Genomic DNA, 23,931 nt, shown 5'->3' with positions numbered 1-23,931 from the left:
GTATTGATTACTAACATTTTCTAACAGCAGTATGCAGTAGACGGCTGTTCTGTGTGTGTGTAGAAATGTGTTCATCTTCATGTGATGACTCCAGTCAAATTACTATGTCAGAACTACCTGTTGTATAAACAAATACTGTTTAGTGGTGTATAAGTGTAATCCACTAATATACGGTTAATAGCAACACATGACTACAAAGAAGCTGAACAGGTCTAACGCTTTATTGACATTTATTCTTGACATCAGTGGTTTAATGTGACATGTTCACATGAGTGTCAAAGCAAAGACACTCAAGGACACCCTGTCAATATTTTGTCATTAACAGAAGATTGAAACAGTGAGAAATGTGAAAAGAATCTACATACAAACAGTCTACGTTACATGTACAGAAATTAAAGCTGCAAACAAATATGGCTAATGTTACCTCACATGCTCTCAGGAGGTTTAAATTAAGTATAATATACAATAAAAGAAAATTTTAATATGGCGTCACACTAACTGTACAGTGGGCATACTGATACAGAACAAGGATCAACTGTGAATCATCAAAGGAAAAAGAACAGGCACTGATGATTATGTGAATATGTAAGGCAGTTACATTTAATGAGATGACTGATAGAAGCTATAGAAAGACAGACATGTTGATTTGATGAGGCGAGTCATTAAGAACCATTGCTTTTGAACGCCTCCATTTTGATATGTGAAGTACAGCATTTACCATCATTACAGCAAATACAAGTATTTTTTATTATTTTAACATTTACAAATAAGTTGCAAAGTAAAATTTTAAATAGATAGTATGGATGACCTATACAGATGTGCCCTGCATTTACCAAAGTATGTAGTCTTGCAATTATGCCTCCTGTATCTCTGAATTATGACTTCCCTCATCATAACCTCTATGTCTAGTCAAACAAACTAGTCCATAACTAAAAAAAAGCAAACTATGAAATCCAGATTTCATAATTATGAATTACAGATGTTGTGATTACAATAAAAATGTAAACATGACAATATACAGAAGTCATAACGGTAATGGTAATCGGTAAATACACTATCCTTGACGACAAGATGTTTTGTTGTAGAACACTGTGTTTATAATTATGAGATACAGAAGTCATAATTCAGAGCTACAGTTCATCTGTGCTTAATGTAGTGGTACTTCAATAGAACTTCATCACAACACACATCTGCATGCCCACAATGAGCACTGATCAAGTTTGGAGCCAGTGTAATGAGTGTAGCTGTAAAACTGGTAACGAAGAAATAATAAATGAGTGATATTTTCAGTTAAATAAAGTCTATTTGGCTACTTCACATCTCTAACACAACAGTAATTCAGTTCAGTTGGTTCGCTGCTGTGACTTTTACTCTTTAAACAGTGGATTATACCAGTTCATTAACGTGGCGCTGTAGTGAGAGAACATCAGAGAAGCTTCAACAGGATGAACTGATGCTGTAAATTTAAAACCAGAGCAGGAAACTGGAAACAGATTCAGGGATTGTCATGTTGATGGTTCAGTACAAAGCTGTACAAATGTAGCATCACTAGCTCCAGATTATCATCGTGTATATTAAACACACTCTCTGTGAAGGAGGTAGCTAGCTCCACACTCGTAAGTCTGAAGAAAGTGCGCCCAACATGAGCTGAATGAAGGTACTTTTATTTCTCAGAAGGCCGGCGTGATAAAACATCAAGAACGATCGAGTATTTGGGAACATGAAGGAGAAACAAAGTCGGTGTTGACTCTTCAGTCTCATTTCACTGCAATGTCCCAGAAACTCAGAAACTCTTTGGTACCATCAAAAGTCAGATCTTCCAAACGAAAACGCAGCTACGATCTAAGAGAGGAACTTCAGGTTAACTCGATGCACAACGATGAAACATCTTTGGTTATGGGGAAAATATTTGTGAATGCATGAATAAGTCTGTGTGGCATTTTATTAAACATACTGAGGCTGATATTGACGTTGATGTGCTTTAAAAACAACAAAAAAAGGGTTAAACCATGGCGATGGTACAATGTGCTGTGACAATGTTGAAAGGTCATTTTGTGTTTCTCAATCCCAGTCAGGCTCAGGAGATGGATCCAGGAGGTATTGTGTGTAAGAACAAGACCAAGAGTGTCACAGACTGCAGTGACCCTGAACAGTTTAGCAGCGTTGTAACACACAACTTTGGTCTATGTATGTTTGAAATCCTTGACGAGTTATGTGTTTGAGCTGAGCTGAACATGAAACTATGGTACATAAAAAAGGAATTCAAGTTTTTACTCGACACAAGGCTGTGACTGACTGCGACACTCGAGGACCTGGTCACCTCCAGAGCCCATCCACCCCCACCACCGGAGCTGGATTATCTGGCGTCATTAAGCTGCCTGGCCACCGTCAGGATCTCCTTGGCTCCTTTGCTCAACAGTAACTTGGCCAGGTCGACCCCCAGCCGCTCAGCACCGTCCTGGGCTTCACCCGAGATCTTGCTGGCTGTGACACCCACTCGCTGAACCCGCTCGTCCACCTCCTCTAGGATCTGTCACACATTAGCAGTGTAAAGTTTGAGTGTGAGAGCCGACGTATAAAACAAAAACTTCACACTTCACATGTTCCTTCAGTCTTTAATGTGATCAATACACCGTTCACGTGGCTGTTACCTTGTCGGCGGCAGCAGTAGCGATGCTCGTCTGCATGGTTTCCTTCAGACTGTCTGATCCATCTAGGCTGTACACCGCCCCCGTCAGGTAGAGCTGGAAAAACAAACAAACAAAAGATGCTGCTTTATTTAGTCTCAACGGGCTGGATGACATGAAGCCAAATATACACACAGCACAAAGTGGACTGGTGGAGTGTTGCCTTTTGATTTATGACGAGACTTCAAACTGCTGAAAACCTGCCAGTTTACAACATCACCTGACAAAGCAGCATGTTGTGTCCATAGCGACGACCCTCTGCACAGCCGGCTATTGAAGCTTTTTTCGTAGCTGGATATAATTTGTATGACTGATGATAGTGTCAGTGAGTTATTGGCTATAGTCGCAGTTCTACTGTCGATGACAAAATAAAAAAAAAATGGTGGGTCGGGAATTTAGAGCCACCTGTGGTCCTCTTTAGACACAAACTGATGAGGTGATTGTCTCTTTCCTCCTTCCAAAGCTCCAAAGCTGTTACCACCAGCTGACAGTTTGTAACAGCTGACTTTGCTATGAGCTGAGTTCTGACAAATTGGGTTGCATGTGGTGGTCTGAAACGGCTTGTTGTGATTCTCTGCTCTTTAGCTTTAGTGTTTTAGTGTGACATCATGTTTGTAGCCTTCAAGTGCACGTTTAACAGTTTACAGTCTCCCTGTTTCAAATGTGGGAACATTCGAAAGTCAGATGGAGATCTCGTGGCGTAAAAGATTTAATTAGCCAGACAGCTATCTGCAGTGACAGTTGTTGTTTTGGGGGACAAAACTGACGTTGTGAAACTGCTGTGTAAGAACAGAAAGCTCGACAGGCATGGCAACAGTAACTAAAGGGGGCGGGGCTTGTGTATAGTTCTACCCAGCATGCTTACCTGGGAGTCCTTCACCTCGGTGTGAACAGCTACTGGAACACTGCAGCCCCCCTCCTACAAATGAACAGATTTACATTTTCATATGATGTGAGTGACAAGAATGTGTGTGTGTGTGTGTGTGTGTGTGTGTGTGTGTGTGTGTGTGTGTGTGTGTAGTGTACCAGCTGTCTGAGGAAGGCTCTCTCGGCTATGCAGCGCAGCACAGTGTCAGGGTGATGGAGGACAGACACCATCTCCAGGATGTCTGCATCTCGTGCCCGAACCTCCACTGCCAGAGCCCCCTGACAACACACACACACACATGGAGAACTTTAAAAACACACATACAGATGTAACGTGGTGCGATCAGTTATCACTCAGCCTTCTCTTCTCTGCGTTAGTCAGAGTTTCCATGCCGTCGCTCTTACCTGTCCAACAGCATACATGCAGTCTTCAGGCTCCAGGATCTACCAGTGAAAAAGAATGAGACAGTTTAGAGACTGTTAGATGAGAAATGTCACCCGAGAGACTTCATGTGAAATGTGAACTGTACCTGGCTGATCCGGTTCTCCCAGCCCATTCTCTTGAGTCCGGCAGCAGCCAGGATGATGGCAGCAAAGTCGTCTTTCTCGTCCAGCTTCTTTAGACGCGTGTTCAGGTTTCCACGCTGGAATCGATAGCTGAGGAAAAACACTCATTGACTTATTGTGACCCTCTCTGCCTCCCCGCAGAGCAAAAGGCTTCTTAAATCTGAAAATGGAACAGATTGTTTGTCGTGCAGTCAAATGTAAATCGTCGTTGTGTTCATCTCCTAAAAAGGATACAATGTCTTTGAAATCCAGGTGAGGGAATCTCTTCTTCAGCTGAGCAGCCCGGCGCAGTGAACTAGTGCCGATCACACTACACACACACAGACACTATGAGGTTATGCATACTATTAATACTAGTGGAAAAACTCACAAAGGTGGCTGATCTATTTGACCGTACCTGTTTTCTGGCAGAGTGTCGAGAGTTTGGCCCCTGTGTTTCGGGTGAAGGACCACTGCATCATGGGGGCTCTCTCTCCTGAAAGCAACAGGAGGGAGAGGACAGTGAGCGAGTACAGCTGGTCCAATGTTAACCACGCTTTGACTTTGTAAGAACAAGAGGAGCTGTTTCCAAACAAGAGGTGATCTGCACACAGCCCCACTCTAAGCTCCAGAGACCTGGTGATTCATGATGTGTTCAGTGTCAAACACAAAAACATTGTGCTTTCCTACAAAGCAGTGGAATATTTCACTGAATTCACTGTCTATATTCATGTTGGCTTACTGCTTGGCTTCCTGTTCACCGCTGTTTGCTGATGCATTGCTACGTTTTTGTCCTGCTCCATAGTGCCTCCAGTGGTCAAACACACAACAGTGAACCTTTAAAAAGAACAACTCTGTCGCTGTGTTAAGCCTAACAGCTGATCTGGGCCAATAGAATCTGCAGTGTGACAGATATATCGGTATGGGCATCGATGTCACTATGTTTTACTCCCTAGTATCCATATCAGCACCTAAATTCCAGTATAATTTAGCGGTAGTTTCCAAAAGTATTTATTGCGGAGGTGAAAAACAATTCTAAAGGCTGAACCAGGAGCATGCTGAATAGTTCCTCCCACTACTCTTTTATCGTGATGCAAAATTGTGGAATCTCAGCAGTTGCAGCATCAGACTGCTTATCTGTTGCAACATGCTCCATCTGTGCAGAGCTGGTGTTAGTCAGTGAAGTGATCTTTATACTGAGGCTGGAAGAGTGACTTTAAAGTTCACAGAGTTTAGTACTTTCTGTGCTGTGGACTGTTAAATGTTACCTGCTGCCTCTTTATGTTGTATGCACAGCATTATACATTTAAATACAGACATATGTGTGTGTGTGTGTGTGTGTGTGTGTGCACTCACTTGAGCACAGCCCCGATGGTGAATCCTGGAGGCAGAGTGGTGGGAAGATCTTTCAGTGAGTGAACTACCAGGTCGACCCTGAGAGACACACAGGAACAGTCATATGTACATACATGATTCATTGTGTCTCATGGTATATAATACAGTCATTCAGTGGTGTGTGTGTGTGTGTTGTGTTGTGTTGTGTTGTGTTGCGCGCGTGTGTGTGTGTGTGTGTGTGTGTGTGTGTATTCAGCTACAGAACAAGAGCCATCTGCTACATCTGAGGCGGTGGAAGAAGTCAAAGTGTGCATGGATTTAACGTGACGCACACAGTGCTGAGTGATGAACAGGCTGATGAGTAGGCTTGATTCAAAAGTCAGACGATCGAGTTTTTTACTCGTCAGCACAAAATGTCTGGAACTGACAGCGGCACCGCAGAAGTCTTTGAAACAGTGAAACCCGATCGGTTGGTGTGTGTTGGTCAAACAATGGTGTGAAGGCAGACTGGTGTCAGCCGCAGATGACACCGTGACACTCACTCATTCCTCTCCAGAGCATTCTCCAACTCTTTGGTGAACAAACTCTTCTCTCCGATCTGTGCTCGCACAAAGAAAACAAAGAGAGACGAGACAGTGACTTTCTGTCATTTATCAAACATCACAGCAGAAATCATGCAATAATCCTACAGTCAGTATGAACTGGACTCTAGAGCATGGAGGATCTGATGGATTATTGGAATAATAACAAAGTTATTTGCAGATGTTAGTAGCAGTGAATGTGTCTAGATATATAAGAGCTGCAATGATTAGACGATTAGTTGTCAACTATTAAATTAATCTACAACTGTTGATGATCAATTAATCCTATTAAGTCTTTTTATGAGAAAAAAAATGTCCAAATTTTCTGATGTCAGCTTCTCAAATATGAATATTTCCTGGTTTCTTTTATCCTCTGGAACAGTAAACTCAATATCTTGACATTTGAAGACGAAACACTGATAGAAATTTTTCACTAATTTCAGCACCAAAACTGATTAATCAGGAAAATGATTAACAAAAAGAACAAAAATAAACTATTAGTTGCAGCCCTTGTTTTTCTTTCTTTTTTACTGGACGTCTCACCTTCGATAAAGCTGTGTCGAGGATTTTGTCTCCGGTCGTCGTCATGCCAACTGAAAGACAGAAGACATAGATTCAATAAAATCACCAATAACATGTCATTAAAGACACACGTCTCTGGTCTCTGTAACTTAATGACTGCAGACATATACACACGCACATGCGCGCGCGGTTTAAGTTGGGTTGGAGCTATACTGTCATGTGAGGTCACTGCCTGTCACGAGCCAATAAGAATGACTCTAAGAGGAGGTGCAACGAAATTAATGGAAGGGGGGGGGGGTCAATCAAGCACGTCTGTTCACGCCTACTCAGCCCTCTGACAAAGTCTGATGAGGCAGAATGAGTGATGTCACATTTGTGTGTGTGGATCAGGACAAGACACAGTACTCACCTATTTCCGAGTGGACGTCCGGGTACAGTTCTTTCAACTTGGCCGCGACGCTGTCGGTCTGGATACGAGCCAACTGGAAAAGAAGAAGAACACAGCAGCGCTGGACTTTAGCTGACCTGTATTGATCTGTTCATCCACAGAGGATGGACCAGTACGATGCTCAGTTATCTCAAACAGACACTGTTGAGCCTGAAGTATGTTATCTCTGTGAGAAGAGCTCCAGACACTGTATCGAAAGCAGCATGGAGTAGCGGACCATCAGATAATTTACCGATTTAACCGACACACAGGAGCTCTGTAAGGTGTCACATTTAAATTAGAGCTGAAACCTGGAGCAAAGACAAACATTTGAGCAGTAACTCAGCATTGAATTATTGGAGTACTGTACCTGGCTCTTGCGGGTTCCAATCCGGATGACCCGACTAACTTTTCCATTCCCCTCCTGCAAAGACAAAAATCAGAGAAATCAGCCAAAAGAGTTTAAACTCACCAAACCCCTTCAAGACACTCTTACTGGTGCGATGTCCTCCATGACTGTTTTCCCTGCTCGCCTCACCCTGATGTACTTGTAAGGTCCTTCCTCCATAATTCTGTGTGTCCACACTGAGTGTCTGCACTGTAGAGGCTATTGTGTCTTGGTAAGGAGCTGTGCTGAGGTCATATAGCCTCGAGACACTGAACAGTGGTCTTTTTTACCACACCACTGCACTCCCTCCTTCCTCCTCCTACTCCTCCTTCAGGACCTCCACCCCAAGACACCTCTGGTTTCAAAAGATAAGTGTGCCAATTCATTGAGTCAGTTATAAAAGGTAGGGCGGGTCTTGTGTACAAGGTGTGGTCACAGGGTTTCTGATACGTGGATCACTCTGTGGCTCCAAACGTTCCTCCTCTGAAACTCTTGATTTCTGAAGGACAATGATCCACAGAGTGAGACAGAACCACACATGTAAAATGAATCTAAAGCACCACTGTTTTTGTGGAAAGAGCAGCAATTTCTATGATAAAATATAAAATAACACCAATGAAACCCCTTTATAATGAGAACTGAATACATTCATTACAATACAATACATCACATTATAGTATATTATATTATACTATAAAGTAATAGTACATTCTACGGAAGCCCTAAGTGGTCATGCATTCATACAGTTTATTTCCTCCATTTTCTCGTGATAACAGATTGTAATTAAATAATTAAAATTGCAACATTCTCTTGCTCCTCTGACTAAACTGAATAAAGTTTCTTGCAATTATTTAATATACTTGCTATACGTTTCTCAAAATCTCAAATGAATTATGCCATTATGTCGTCATATTATCATTATCATTATTCATTACTATTACCATTTGTTATTTCAGCATAACGACCTAAATAACTCAAAACGTGAATCCGAAATGAATTTGTTGTCACGAGAAAACGGAGGGGGAATTTTTTTTTTTAAAGGACTTAGGGTTCTTATGGCTTCTGTACACTTCATAATAACGAGTTTCAAATGTTTTGATATTTATATCACATTTAAGTTGTTTAATTCATATTTTCACACGTTCTGTAGGTATTACATATGTGATTACGTATACAATTATATCCAGCTTCTTTATATTTATATATTTTAGCATTGGTCACTGTGATGCTCCATTGAAAAATGGATGAATTTAATGTTGCTATGGTAGACGTCAGGTTAGTACATGGTAAGAAAGACTCGAAATGATTTGAAAGTTGTCAGGAGTTTGTACTGTTTCATTTGGCTGGTATAAATTGAGCAAACAACACTTAAATCTAATAAAAAGTCTAAACGTTTGCTCTGTTTGTTTAGCAAACGTGCATTACAGTTAAATATCAGACTACTGTCGGGAACACACATAATGTTGGTGGGCGGGAGCAGGAAAGGCTCGGTACAGCTAGAGGCTGTAAAAACAACGAAAATACAGAAACTTTCCGCGCTGTTACTCAGCTGAATGTTAATATACGTTCACTTGTGAACATGTCAGGGGCTGTGCTGTGTTTCCAGCTGTAACTGGCTCAACATGGTGTCTGTTAAAGTTTATCAGGTTAACAAGGACACAGAGTTTTGGCTCCGTCGTGGGGTGACGTCGGGGTAACTGCCTCCGCAATGTTTGAAGAAGGTTCGTAGAGTATATTATCATAGTTTGTTAATCCAGGGGGTGCACTATCTGCTCAAACCGGTTCTATTATATTATATATACATCTGTTATGAAACATTAAACATGCTTCTTCAACTCCTTATCTGTCATCTTTGATTTGGCCGACCTCTTCTTTAACCGTCCAATAGAAAAGCAGAGCAGAGGAACAGACATCGTGTTCAACCAACCACCGCACAGACGGATATGGCGCTTGCCATCTACGAGCACTCGCCGACCACGGCACCGGGTCACTTTGGTGAAAACCTACCGGAGAGTTCGCTTCCCCCGACATGTGGGTGATCCGGTTCACTGTGGCAGTGTTGCACGAATCAGCGGCGGGTTGTGGTCCAACACAGAGGCCGTTAAAAAATAGAGGAAATCCTTAAAGATATTGCGCGCGCCCCTCTCGTGCAGCTCTACTATGAATGAATGCGGAATCTGTGACGTCACTGGATGAGCCAGAGGTCATTTCCTGGTTCCGTCCTAACAAGTTTCCTCTCCGGGTGGTTCGTCAGGAGTCTCCCGGTGACAGAGCGAGCACAGTGTAGCCTGCTGCTTGGGCTTTTCTCCGTCAAATTTCCTCTGAGCGCGAAGTCACTGACCACGTTCATGTCGAAACAGCTGCTACACACAAGGAGGACAAAAAGCTGAATCCATGTTTACAGGAGCGAGCTGATGATGTGGCCATAGTCATACTACCGGTTGTTCAGCTTAGGACACTCCTACCCCCATGACAAGATGTCACTGAAGGGAAAGCTTCAGGGAGGACGTGAGAGCAAATATTAATACAGCTGCTCCTCGTACAGTTCTCCTGCATACATTAGGAGAAGGAACAGTGAGAGCTCTCATTCACACTGACAGTCTGCTCTCATGTCCTTCATACACGGCCAACAGTGGCGCCTGGTGGACAAAGGCGGTTACTGCAAGATAGATAGATAGATAGATAGATAGATAGATAGATAGATAGATAGATAGATAGATAGATAGATAGATAGATAGATAGATGCAGATTATTGATCTTTATAGTTCAGATAGACCAATGAAATATACAGTATGTAGCAGAAACTAAGTGGAACTAAGCATGTTAATCATGAAAACATTAAAATATATATTATATATTATTATTATTATTTACTATATATAATCTATTGTCCTGCACTCTACAGAGTTATATGTGTGTGTATATGTATTATTTTATATGAACAGAACTACATCTTCTCTGTTCCCTTGGACTTTAAAATTCTATTTATACTGTCATCACATTAATACTTATCTACCTCATGCCTTTTGTATATATCGTATTCCTGTTTTGTGTTGTAATATGTAACTGCAGCTGTAACAAGAATTTCCCTTTGGGGACACACAACAACACACCATTACATATAATAACTCAATATTACTGTGTTTGATTGTACACACATATTTACTATGACCGTTTATTTATAATATAAGTAATCCAGCATTCTCAGTTCACTTTACTCTTGAAAGGGTTGACTGAAGTTGAAGATGAGAGTGATGGAATTAAGTGAAAATATACACCAAATATTCTATGATATACTGTCATGTACTATTTCATTTGTAAGGTTTGACTTTTTTTAAACCTCTGTGCTTAGTCTCTCTTTGTATATACACTGTTTCACTAATAACACTAGAGTTCACACATGAATAACATTAATATTTTTACATTTATGATGTACAAATGAGGATCAGGGAGAAGACAAATGGTAGCATGTAAAATATGTTATGAAAAGATGGTCTGCTTTGACTTTTACAAAGTAAAATATATGTTCCAGTTCTGGAGCAATTGTTTAAGTCAAGTTTAAGTCAGGTGACACAAGATTATTAGAATATTCAGGTAGTAATGAAATGAATCATTCTCAACACTTTATATGGGCTTGTTCAGTAAAAGAATTATTTTCTGTTCATTATTGTTGTAAAACATCCAATCAGTGTGACTGAAATTAGAACATGTCTGTCATGTTGCCTAATTATGATGAATATAGAAGTTTATTAACTGTCTTATTATGACTTGTGGCGTATTCAAAGTTTAAAGGGGGCTATATGGAGCTCGTACGTGGTTGTCAACTCAACTCAGCTCAACCTTATTTATTTATATAGCACCTTTCATGCAGAGATGCAGCCCAAAGTGCTTCACGGAGCAGAAGAAAGCCAGAAACAGACAACACCGAACAGTTCTTAAGGCAACAGAACAGTTACATAAAAACTCCAAATGAAAAATAAAAATAAAAACCATAAAACTACAACAACAGAACAAATAAAAAGTACATTCAAACCTACAAGCACAATTTAAGAACAGTTTCAAAACCAAAATAACAAAGATTTTCTATCTTTGTTATTTTGGTGCAACAATGAAATAAATGAAATGTTAAAAGTAAATAAAACCTATAAAGTAAATAGGTAATAGACACAAACTAAAACAGGGAATGATCAGGACCTAAAAACTCAGCAGTAAATGGCGAGGGACCTTAAGTTTTTTCAAACACAAGATTAATCCAAATCAGAGTAAAGAGTCTGTGGGAGTGCTGATGCAGGTGATGGTGGAAGCAGCGCTCGGGAGCCCACGTCACTGGTTTCCACGGTGGGCTGATCCAGCGCCGCTCTTCCGGTGGAGACGTGGCTCAGCGCTGCTGCCATATTGACGCTAGCTGGCTAACAATCACACAAGTGGAAGTCGGCTGTACGTCCGCACCTTGCAGCTCCAGGAGTTGACTAGAGAAAGCGCCCGAGCACGAAACACGAGAGACGGAAGGATCGTCGTACCATAGAGAGAGACCAAAATGGTAAGTGTCGGTGTGCAAAGGAGATATTAGTCCGCGTTTCATCGGGCCTAGCACTTATCATAACATTGGCTAACCTGGCGGCTAGCTCTAAGGCTAGGCGTCCGTGAGCTCGTGAAATAAGAGGAAAGCTTGAACGTCACTTTTCACTGCGCCGACTGTGTGTTTAAACGCTCAAACGAAGCGAGTGGACCGTGTTTTTGTCACACTGAGTCAGATATCAGGCGAGTAGGCGGCTCCTGAGTGTGCAGACATTGCTGACGTTAACTAGCCGAGCGGGCTAGCGCTGGGTTAGCTCCTGTCACTAGCCGGATCCGAGCTAACGTTACCTGCTGTCATACCGTCCTCAGTCAGGGACACCGTCCATTTACAGCTGTGTTGGCTTTATATTAAAGAAGCTGCTGCGACGTGGAGTCTGTAGTGACGGTGTTAATGTGAAGTGTTGTTTGTCCTCAGCAAGTTCATTTCAACTTCAGCCATTGTCAACGTGGAATGAATGCAGCTCCTTTATCCGGCGACCACACTCAACTTCCACTGTTTTTATATGAGGCTGAACGTACACTTCATTCACTGTTACCGAAACATACTAGACTCGTACACGGTAGCTGCTCTTGTCTGTAGTGTCTCCATTCAAAATTTTGGTGATTCACAGTTGGACTGGCTTCTTTGCACACACACACACACACACACACACACACACAACATAAATCCAACTTTAATGTCTTTTTTCACCATATGTGCTATCTCCTCTTATTGTAACAACATGTCAGGTTGTAAATCTAGTTTCCAGATACACTGCTACTGTGCTCTTCCTCCTCGAGGCCTCGAGCAATGTTAACCAATAATATAAGTTCACCTGCTAACCGAGTGGCCCGTGGGTGCTCGATCCGTCACAGGTTGTTGTCTTCAAAGTTTATTTTAAAGGTCCGGTGTGTAGAATTTTAGTGGCGCCTAGCAGCGAAGTTGCAGATTGCAATCAAGAGAATACTCTTCCACACCTCCCCTTCCAAAGCATGTAGGCGAAAATTTTGTTGCGAAATTCATACAAAAAAAGCAAAAGGCCAAATCTAGATTGGCGTTAGGTTTGTCTGTTCTGGGCTACTGTAGAAAAAAAATGGCATTTCAACATGGTGGGCTCTGTGGAACAGGACCCGCTCTCACTGTAGATATGATTTCTTATTTTCAGGTAATTATAGACTAATTAAAAATATTGTATAAAATTCATGCTAATAGATAGTTCTAAATCTTACACACCGGACCTTTAATTTGTTTAATGTCGCTGTGAATTCTGGTTACCACATGTTGAAGTAAAAGTGGAAACTGTCAGCCTAATTTTCTCATTCCTCACTCTTAGCTTAGTTGATGACTTCCTGTAGCTTTCAGTGTTCAAACAAACTCTGTGGAGACTGTGTCAGAAGGCTGAAGGGTTTCCGTTCACCTGCAGGTGCTGTTGGCAGCGGCGGTATGCACCAAGGCCGGTAAGGCCATCGTATCGCGGCAGTTTGTGGAAATGACCCGGACGCGTATCGAGGGTCTCCTGGCAGCATTCCCTAAACTGATGAACACGGGCAAGCAGCACACCTTCGTGGAAACAGACAGCGTCCGCTACGTGTACCAGCCGCTGGAGAAACTCTACATGGTCCTCATCACCACCAAGAACAGCAACATCCTGGAGGACCTGGAAACACTCAGACTCTTCTCCCGTGTGGTGAGAGAACATGGAGCTGACTGTCTGTGTCTGTCTTCCTCACAGCAGCTTCTGACCATTTCTAACATGAACTGTAGCGTCTCAGGACATATTATCATTAGATTGTAGATATCCATTGTCCATTTATGGCTGCAACTAATGAGTACTGATTACTTTGACATTTAATTCATCTGTGGATCATTTCCTCGATCAATCCATTAGTTGTTTGATCCATAAAATGGTGAAAAATGTTAATCAGTGTTTCCAAGGCGATGTCCTCAAATATCCCGTTTTGTCCACAACCCAAAGAGATTCAGTTTCTTATCATAGAGGACTAAAGAAAGCAGAAAATATTCTGATTTGTGAAGCTGAAACTCAAATTAAGAGATCTATCAGTCTATTGATAATTTCAGCTCTATATACCTTTGAAGGTTAAAATGGAGTGTAAATAACAATTTGCTTCTGTAATAATCAATATAAATGTATAGACACAAGCTTTCTATGAACTGATTTGAATTTTGGCGCTGTCAGCACAGACAGCATGAGACAAAAGACGACGTGCATGTTTGAGGCAAAGCCACATTCAGCACTAAGTGACGTGTTGATTTTGGACAGTATTATTAGGGAGTAATCAGGAAATTGGATGATAAAAGCTGAATTAGTGTTTTATCTGTGGGAAGCTTCATAGATAACAGTTTGAGCGTTTAGTGTCTGTTGGTGTAAAAGAAAACCAGCTGCTGTCCGTACTGTTCAAGTCACGTGACACCTCTTTTGTCAAATATTTCATTACCTTTTGGAGTAGAAAACTCAAACTGAATGCAGACTTTGAAACTTTACCACTACATGCCACATTAGAAATAGAGTCAAGCTTTATTTCATCTGTATTAACAGGCAGAACTTGAAACCTCAAGCGCTGCTGTTAATATTGTGGAAATCAGTGAAGGGTCCATTTGTGATGAGGAACAGAAGCCTCACAGTGTTCATGGTGTTTTTATTCAGGATCAGAAGCTTTGAGCTGAAACTGGTGTGTAGAAGAGTTTGTTGTCTTTTCTCTCATCTTTCAAAGATGAGAGAAAAGACAACATCAGCCTCAAATGTAGATTTTGGTTCGATTGTTTGATATTCATTTTTCTTCCGTCTCATTCCAGATCCCAGAGTACTGTCGTGTGCTGGAGGAGAGTGAAATCTCGGAGCACTGTTTTGACCTGATCTTTGCCTTCGATGAGATCGTGGCACTCGGCTACAGAGAGAACGTCAACCTGGCTCAGATCCGCACCTTCACAGAGATGGACTCCCACGAGGAGAAGGTTTTCCGCGCTGTCAGAGAGGTGAGATCACACCGTTGCGTCTCTCTGGTTTATTTCCACGTGTTTTTCTTCCTTGTCACTCACATGGGGAAGTAAATCATTCCCTAACACTGCATGAGTTTGCAGCAGTTGAAACACCATCACGTCATTTAGAACAACATTGTTTTCGTGAATCCACAGACTCAGGAAAGAGAGGCCAAGGCAGAGATGAGGAGGAAGGCCAAGGAGCTGCAGCAGGCTAGGAGGGACGCTGAGCGCTCTGGAAAGAAGGTGCCAGCCTTTGGCGGCTTCGGCAGTGCCGGCATGACCAGTGTCTCCTCAGGGTCCATCATCACAGACACCATCGTCGAGCCTGAGAAGCCCAAGATCACACCAGCTCCAGTCAGGTATGACTCCAGGAATCATGCTTACCAATCATTGTAGCTCTGACCGTTGAAGACGGCTGCTCAAAGAGTTTGTTTTCTTTCTCTCCAGGCCAAGTGGACCCAGTAAGGCTCTGAAACTGGGTGCCAAAGGCAAAGAAGTGGACAACTTTGTGGACAAGCTCAAGTCTGAGGGGGAAACCATCATGCCCACTTCAGGAAAGAGGGGCTCAGATGTATCTAAAGCTCTACCACCACCAGTCAACGTGGAGAGGTACAGACACACGACAGTCTGTGTCATTTAAATCGGGTTTATTCCTCTTAAAGCTTAAAGCCACTGACCACAGTTGGTCAAATGGAAATATTCAAATCAGGTTCAAAGTCGGAACACTGTGGATCAGACAGTATATTGAGCATAGAAAGGCCTTAGCCCTATTAAAGTCACATTTAATCATGATGAACATACTTAATGATGTTTACTTAATTTTGATTACAGTGAGGCAGATCATACAGAGAAAAGCTGTCTGAATGGTGTGATAAATGTTACTGAGTGCTGATCACACGCAGCTCTATAGGTCAAAGTCTTAACGTTTAATCAGAGACTCTGAGACAGGATGACACCATCAATGTTTTCTAACTTTTATAAACGTCTGAAAAAACTGCAAAACCAACTGTAAATGAAATGGAGCTCATCGTGATGCAGAGCTACACAACACAGCATTAGAGACAGTCTACAGAAGGGGTGTCCAAAGTACGGCCCAGGGGCCAATCACGGCCCACAGTCAGATTTCATGTGGCCCGAAGCTTCATTTTTATAATATATTATTTATGGCCTGCTAGGATTGTCAGATACTGTATGGCTGGAAGATTTGGCTTTTTTGGTTGACATAACGAAGCATTTGAACCTCTAAGGACATAACTGCTGGTGTAGATGTGACACAAAACATTATTATTTTGTTAAAGAGTGATATGTTTGAAATTTCAATATTAACAGACCTTGCATTAAAAACAATTACTCATAATAAATAATGTTTAGAATGAATGTGAGCTTCAGATTTCTATCAACTTCACTAAAGTTTAACGTGTTCTATACAATTTATTTTTCTGACTCCAGATGTGAAAGGCAGAACTGGTTTTTAGATTTGTTTAAGTCTGATTGGCTTAGATTTGGTTACATTGTCATTAAAAAAAAAAAAAAAGATAATTGTGACCATGAAAACAAAATTGTTACAGAACAGTGCATTTGTTTGTAACTTTTATTGGTATTTTTCCATTTTTAAATGTTAGTATTGTCCCCCGGGCATCTTCACATTGTCAAATCTGGCTCTCTTTAAAAAAAAAAAAAGTTTGGACACCCCTGGTCTACGGTGCACTGGAACTTTAAAGAGAAGCTACATCCAGTTTAATTCTTCTTGTTTGTGATGAGCAGAGGCTTTAAACGTGAGTGCTGAGTGAAGAACACACTTCTAGGTGTGTTGCAGAGTTCAGTGTTTTTTAAAAAAGGACTGCTCGTCGAGGACTAAGTGTGATTGGGCACAAATGTGAAGTGGGTGTGACATAATGAACAAATATTTGACAGTAACTGAGCTGAGCTCAAAGTAAACAAAGCAAATGAACACTTCATCAGACGTGTTTTATTTTGCTAACATTCAGAGAGTCTGTCATCTTTCATTTTAGATCTAATAAACTGATTTTTAGTTTAGCAGCAACTTTAAAAGAATATAGACCAGAACGTGACAGCAGCTGATTGTGGTCACACACAGTTTCTTTATGATTAGAATTCTATATTCAACAGGACATCTTTGTCCTGTATAAAAATCAGTAATTGACCCTTCACTGTTGTTCAGCTGCTATATTTATGGGCTGCATCATTTTATTTCAGAATGAGAAATACTTTTGTTAAAGAAACACAAATGGAACAAAGTTTTTCTGCATTCTGTCCTGTTTTAAAAAATGAGATTGGTGCACATTGGACAACATACACCAGCCAACACATCAGACGGGCTGATGATCACCTTCAGTGTTGATTATTTAAAGTGTGTTGTATGTTTACTCTCCAGCGTACATCTGCGTGTGGAGGAGAAGATCACACTGACCTGCGGCCGTGACGGCGGCCTACAGAACATGGAGGTGCTGGGTATGGTGACGCTCCGAGTCACAGACGACAAGAACGGACGCATCCGCCTCATTATCAACAACAATGACAACAAAGGACTGCAGCTGCAAGTAGGTCCACCACATGTTTAAGAGACAGCGGTGTGCCGCTCAGCAGTGCAGCTCATAATGATTCTTTTCATTGAGTCTTTGAAGTCGGGGCAGCGACGCTGAGGAGCGCTCTTCCTGTCGACTTCTACTGAAGTCTTTTAAAAAGCAGCTTTATTCAAACTGGCCTTGTGTTTCTGCCGCCTCCTCTCAGACACATCCCAACGTGGACAAGAAGCTGTTCACAGCCGAGTCCGTGATTGGCCTGAAGAACCCAGAGAAGTCCTTCCCTCTCAACAATGATGTCGGCGTGCTCAAGTGGAGACTACAGACCACAGACGAGTCCCTCATACCTCTAACCAGTAAGTACCAACACATGCAACGATGTTCTCTGTTTGTTTCATCAGATGATCAGAGCCCTGTGGGCCTCAGTGATTCACCGTGTCGTTCCTTCTACAGTAAACTGCTGGCCTTCAGAGAGCGGTACCGGCTGTGATGTCAACATCGAGTACGAGCTGCAGGAGGAGAACCTCGAGCTGAACGACGTGGTCATCAGCATCCCTGTACCGTAAGTACTAAAAAAAGAGTGACAGAGTGTAGACTATACGTACTGTCCACAGACCTGAGATCAGCACAGATGAGTTAGCATTTAGCTCACTGATTAAAACACTGTAGTCTTAACCTGTAATGGCAGCTGTGAAGGTGTAGCTTCATCACATGAACAGGGTGTGGCTCAGATGAGATCCACATGATTACACAACACACTTGTGAACTTGTATCTGGGACCACGTGTGTCAGCATCATCAGCTGCATGTTACATACCTGCGTGCTCCTCTGCAGGTCCGGTGTGGGAGCGCCCGTGATCGGTGACCTGGACGGAGAGTACAAACACGACAGCAGGCGAAACATTCTGGAGTGGTGCCTACCCGTCATCGATGCCAACAACAAGAGCGGCAGCCTGGAGTTCAGCATCGCCGGACAGCCCAATGACTTCTTCCCCATCAGCGTGTCCTTTGTGTCCAAACGCAACTACTGCGACATTCAGGTGGGTTTAGATCACACGTGCTCAGTGGCCACCATGTTAGGTACACATGCACAGTCTAAAGGCCGAATTACACCAGGCATGAATGCAGAACTAACTGGTCCGAAGTCAGACTAGGAAATATCCGGTTGATTTTCCAAATACAACACACTGTGCAAACTGCCAAAGGGGAAACATTTGAACTACGAGCACATTAACCAAGAAAAATGACCAAATCTGAGCAAGTAAACAAAGTCTGGTGGGCAAAACGCGTCTGAAACACTCCAGGTGGAGTTTGAAGTTGCATGGAGGACGAACCAAAACAGTGCCATGGCTGTGACATGACGGAGACATCCCTGGTGGGGTTTCACCGTAATGCTGTCCAATGTTTTGTAGACTCATGTTTTGTCATATACTGCCCCCTCCTGTATGTTAAAAGGAAAGACAAAAATTAGAAACACTAATATAATGTAATGTAGTTCACCACCTTTAACGGTGACCCTAGTAATAAAACAATATAAAGTTCATAAAGACATGTAGGATCACTGTGACTGGGTGTAAGGATGCATATCTTTAAATCCAGAATGGTGGAGCTGAAGAAAAGAAGTGTTATGATAGATGAGTTCCTCTGGTTGTACTCTGTGATGTTCCTCATTATAAACTGACATGCCACTTTTCTTCTCTGTTTCCCAGGTTACCAAAGTGACTCACGTAGACGGCGACAGCTCTGTTAGATTCTCTTCAGAAACCTCCTTTGTTGTCGACAAATACGAAATCCTGTAAAAAGAAAAAAAAAAAGAAAAAATGAAAGAAAACATCAAAATCAAAAAACTAAAAAAAAATCACCAACAAAAAAAAGTCCAAATCTATCCTACAGAGAAAGATTGAAGATTTCTTGCCTGCCCACCCTGTATACTATTTCAGAGACTGTGTACATCGACAGGACTCCGTCAGCCCTCTGGCCAAGCCTCTTCCTGTGGTGGAGCAGAGCAGCGGTGGTGTATTTATATGTTTGTATGAGAGAGGATCATCTATATATAGAGTTAATTGAACAGAAAAAAACCAACAAACACACACACACACACACACACACACACACACACACACAAAAGAAAACTACACTGATGCTGTCATGTTCGCCAAGCAGAACTGTAAAGAGGACTTCAGACTAAGTAGAGGATGACTGTGGGGGGAGCAGGAGAGGCCGGCAGCCGCCTCCTCCTCCACCATCTATCAGTGAAACCCTGCCTAGAGAGGGAGAACAGGGACCTGAGGCCACTAGAACGAGCGCCGGTAGTTTAGCATCCTCCACAACCTTTCTGCTTCACACTCACATGGGTTCATTCATACAAGCCGCTCTCGATCGGGGTTCTTTGCTTTTGTTTTTTCAGACTTTCTGATCCGTAATAACTGCAGAATTGTAGCTGTCAATCATTAGAAGCCTGTCACTCTTTAATTGTTAAACTATTGTGATTTGATCTATTGATATCTCACTTCAGATTATTGTTTTTTTTTTTTTTTTTCTTGTGAGGACACTTTGATTTTCAGTCTTTGTAGGGAGGTTAACAGCTCTGTGCTCCGTATATTCTGTCATGTCTGTCTGCAGTTATCATCAGCAAATTGTCGCAGCGTGTCCTTTCATTTTTAACTTTGATATTTTTTACTGTTTGCTGTATTCTTTGTCACGGTTTACCACTAATCCGGTTATTGAAATCTGACAGTGAAGAGCAGGACTTTGTAAGGAATTCTCAGCTGCAGGGCAAAGTTACCCACCAGTAAAAAAAAAAACAAAAAAACATTTGACTGTTGCATCTGTTGGATTCTCTTATGACCTTTTTTTTTTTTCCTATTGTCACACCATTGCACCCACTCCTCACTGTCAAAAAAGAGACGTCATGTTTCACTCTGGTCTGTTTAAGATCCAGTAATCAGCGCTCAGAGTTGACTTTGAACGCTGCCCAGAAACAACATCCAAACCCCCCCCTAATCTTACATCCCACAAGGTGTTTCAGAGCCGAGTGGACATGTGATAGTGGAAATCCACACACACAGATCAGGGATCAGTGACTGGCAGCCTGATATCGGACCCCTCACATCCAAAGGTAAGCAGAGAGACGACAGGAGCCCCCGCAGTGAACTCTGCTGCCGCCTGCCGACAGCCTCACTCATCCACCCGGTCATCCTTTACTTACATTCTCATATTACATCGACTTTATTCAATATATAACATTTTGTCTTTCATGTTCTTGTTTTTTTTTTTTCTTTTCATTTGTACTCCCCAAATTTCAATTTAGCAATGGTTGTGTGGATGTGGGGTTGAAAATGACTAGATTGAGCATTTTTAACTAAATTACTGAAGGGGAATCTTAACATTCCAGTGTACAATTAGAAAAAAAGAATCTTTAATGGAATAAAATGTATTATTGAAAATGTAAGTTTGACTTGGGTCTTTGTGTTGCACTTTAATAACAGCAGCATCAATAATGTATTATGTGTTGTAGTGAAGTCGTTCTGGCTTCACCTGTGGCTCCATGAAGGTGTTGGAAGTTTTACGAATAACATTTGTCCTGTATTTGAATGACATGGAGCATAAAAGAACATTGAATATGAAATTAAACAGGCAGTACAGTGACAGTGTGGAGTTAAATGAGCGTCATACTTTTATATTAAGTAATCCCCGAGTGAATCACTTTGAATTTGAGGTATTTGGTTTTGTGTTATCTTTTGTGATGACTAACCAGAATCACCATTAAGCTTCATGACTCATCCTGTCCGGTCGTGCGAGGCCTCATTCATTAGCTTTAACTGTGAGCATCACAGAATGTAGACCAAACATGGAGCAGTGAGCACAGTGTGGACTTCCACACGCATGACTCATGTCTCATCCTTATTGTTGTACCGTTAAAGTACCGGCTGCTTTAGTCACTTACAATGACGACCCTCTTAAATCGTCTTTGTACTATTGTATATGTCAAAAACTTTAGTGGGGGCTCAACCTAAAAGTGCAAAATAAAAAACATTTTGATGATGGTGATCCTAACTAGAGTTTATTAGAGGCGTTATCTTCTGGGTACCATGAATATATGTGTTAAATTGAATCCACTCATAATGGACTAAGACTGCCCTGCTTATGGTTAAAGGTCCAGAGTGTGTGATATTCAGAATATGGCATGTAATATACTATCCATAATTATGTATTCATTAGTGTACAGTCACCTGAAAATATATTCAGTTTCTTGGAGATCACACTTGAAAGAAGAGGTGAGCCTATTGCAATCTGTGACCACACTTCTAGATTCCACTAAATGTGACACATTGGTCTTTAAAAAAGCACATCTCTGAAGGAGAGTTTGTAATTTTTTACATAATATTAAAGGTGCAACCAGCATCTTTTTCCATGTTGGTGACTCGGTACAGATTATGGTAATGAAGCAGTGCATCAGTGCCTGGTGGTTTCAGCCATGTAAACACATTCACACACACAACTGATTGTAACTATCTGAATTGTCCAAAAGTTTTGTGTGTCACTTACAGGGATAATGCATCCTGAACAGAAATCAGGTTAAGCTATGCTGACACTGAACAGGTGACTGTTTTAAAGGTGGTTTTGTGGGGTAGAGGCACATTTCATGTGTTTGTGTCATAAACTGTATAAAACTTGGACGTTGTATCCGTGACATCACCCACAGGTTTCTGAAGAGCTGTCGTAAAGCTCATTGTTGCTTGAACATGGAGACTTATGGAGACTGACACACTTCTGGAGCCAGACTCAAGTGGACATTTGAGGAACTGCAGTTTTTGGGCACATTGTGTTGGCTTCACTTCACAGACACAGGGTGGCGTTTGGTTTGTGTTTGCAGTAGCACGGGGTCAAAGGTCAGTCAAACAGTCCTCTTATTTCTCATTTTGTGTCATTACATTAACTTCTTACAAAAAAAACATTTTGACATAACTACAGATTATTATTATTATTATGTGACTTTGCAGTAATGATCTCTTACACACATACTGCAGTGTGTTCTTCTCATACAGATGGACAGACTGCGAGCGGGAAGGAGATGAACAGCCGTGAAGTGGAAGAGTCAGATGTTGAGCTGAGACGATGCAGCCAACAGATGGGTGAATGCTGGGAGATGAAGGCTGAAGGAGGAGGGGGAGGAGGGCTTTAAAGGCCACAGGGGACGAGTTCAAGAGAGCTTACCAGCACCCATATTTGGACTGTTGTTGGAGGGGGTGGTGGTGGTGGTGGTGGTGGTGGTGTGTGGGGGGGGGGGGGGTTGATAGCAGCCCTCCAGTCATAAAAAGAGGGTGTGTCTGTTTTCCAAATGAATGAGCAGGCTGATAAGCTTTGTGAAGGGTCTCAGAGGAGGAGGAGGGAGAGGGGCGAACAGGGCCATGCTGGGAGCAGACACTGTTGTCTTTGGCAGCCAGTCGGCAGGCAGACACTCAGTGACTCAGTTTGGATGTTTTGGCTGGATTTGGAGTCAGAGGGTCGACACATTGGAGCTTTGTTCTTGAATGGAGTGTGGAGTTTGGTGACATCTCATCATTGTTAACTGTCTGCTCACCTGGATTCAAGGATGATGCTCAAGAAAGTGCGATTCAAGGTAGGAAAATACACTTAAAAAAATGTTTTTATGAAAGTTGTTCCAAACACTCAGCAGCTTTTGGACTTTTCAGATTATTTGGAGGAAATTCACAGGCAGTTATGAGCACAATACCCAAACAGACAAGACAGACACTCTGAGTGATCCTTGTAAAGTTTGGAAGAAGAAGTTTAATCCACATGCGGTGTGTCCCCTTACTTTTAAGAAAAGCAGTCAGTGTGTGTGTGAGTGGAGCAGTGTTGGGCCTCTTCTTCATTAGCAGCAGTTCAAAGAGTAAAACCTGCAGCCTGCTGCTCGGTCAGTGCCGACACCGAGGTGATAATTACAGCACAGGAGCATCTGCAGCTGCAGCTGCAGCAGCAACTACAGATTTAGTGTTGATGAGACGACCCCGTTCATTATTACTATTTGTTCACAGCACATTCACACACCGTGGATATAACCTGTTAAGTCATGTTTCCATTCTGACTTTATAAGAGGTCAGGACAGACCTCCATTAAGGAGAAAGCACAATATTAAAACATTAAAAAAAAAAAAAGTACAGTCAACTGTAATCTTAGATGCCACAGGGTGTAGTAAATGAGACTGACTGGAGTTTGTTGTTTTATGTCATCGACACTCTCACCTGTTAGTACCAGCTGCTCAGGCCGTCCAGCCGAGAGGTGACACTTTTCCCGAGCAGTGTGACAAAGAGACAGAGTGAGAGTGAAAGACAGCAAAGTCAACAAAAACAAATCAAGTGGAGCTTTGTCAGTAGCTCTCTAGTTATATCAGTGATAACAGCATTTATAATGAATCAAACTTGTTGAATATATAACTACACAAGATGGTGCATTTCTGTTCTCAGACGAACTA

General features: G+C 41.9%; 2 protein-coding genes across 3 annotated transcripts; one reads left to right on the top strand and one right to left on the bottom strand.

The window, feature by feature from the left end:
- Positions 1-203: 203 nt before the first annotated feature.
- On the bottom strand, positions 204-9,972 carry LOC104926455 (porphobilinogen deaminase). 2 transcript variants are annotated; one of them, XM_010740314.3, is made up of 14 exons: positions 9,361-9,972; positions 7,336-7,389; positions 6,948-7,020; positions 6,560-6,609; positions 5,978-6,033; positions 5,457-5,534; positions 4,519-4,596; positions 4,356-4,431; positions 4,085-4,198; positions 3,960-3,998; positions 3,714-3,833; positions 3,553-3,606; positions 2,652-2,744; positions 204-2,530 (listed from the first exon to the last, which is right to left on the bottom strand). In XM_010740314.3, the coding sequence occupies exons 1-14, from the start codon at positions 9,382-9,384 to the stop codon at positions 2,357-2,359; spliced, it is 1,083 nt and encodes a 360-aa protein (XP_010738616.2). In that variant the 5' UTR covers positions 9,385-9,972; the 3' UTR covers positions 204-2,356. The 2 variants fall into 2 exon arrangements, with proteins under 2 accessions (XP_010738616.2, XP_010738614.2); XM_010740312.3 differs by lacking the exon at positions 9,361-9,972 and adding an exon at positions 7,504-7,718.
- A 1,695-nt stretch (positions 9,973-11,667) lies between these two features.
- On the top strand, positions 11,668-20,904 carry arcn1b (archain 1b). The gene is made up of 10 exons (XM_019275699.2): positions 11,668-11,893; positions 13,335-13,598; positions 14,726-14,905; positions 15,065-15,270; positions 15,359-15,520; positions 17,307-17,472; positions 17,663-17,810; positions 17,908-18,016; positions 18,289-18,493; positions 19,163-20,904. Exons 1-10 carry the CDS (start codon positions 11,891-11,893, stop codon positions 19,250-19,252), a joined length of 1,533 nt encoding a protein of 510 aa, XP_019131244.1. The 5' UTR covers positions 11,668-11,890; the 3' UTR covers positions 19,253-20,904.
- Positions 20,905-23,931: the final 3,027 nt, after the last annotated feature.

The sequence above is a fragment of the Larimichthys crocea genome, chromosome VII (genome assembly GCF_000972845.2).
Source record: "Larimichthys crocea isolate SSNF chromosome VII, L_crocea_2.0, whole genome shotgun sequence".
Lineage (NCBI taxonomy): Eukaryota > Metazoa > Chordata > Actinopteri > Sciaenidae > Larimichthys > Larimichthys crocea.
Note: the sequence above shows the minus strand (reverse complement) of the source record. Positions and strands in the feature narration are given on the sequence as shown.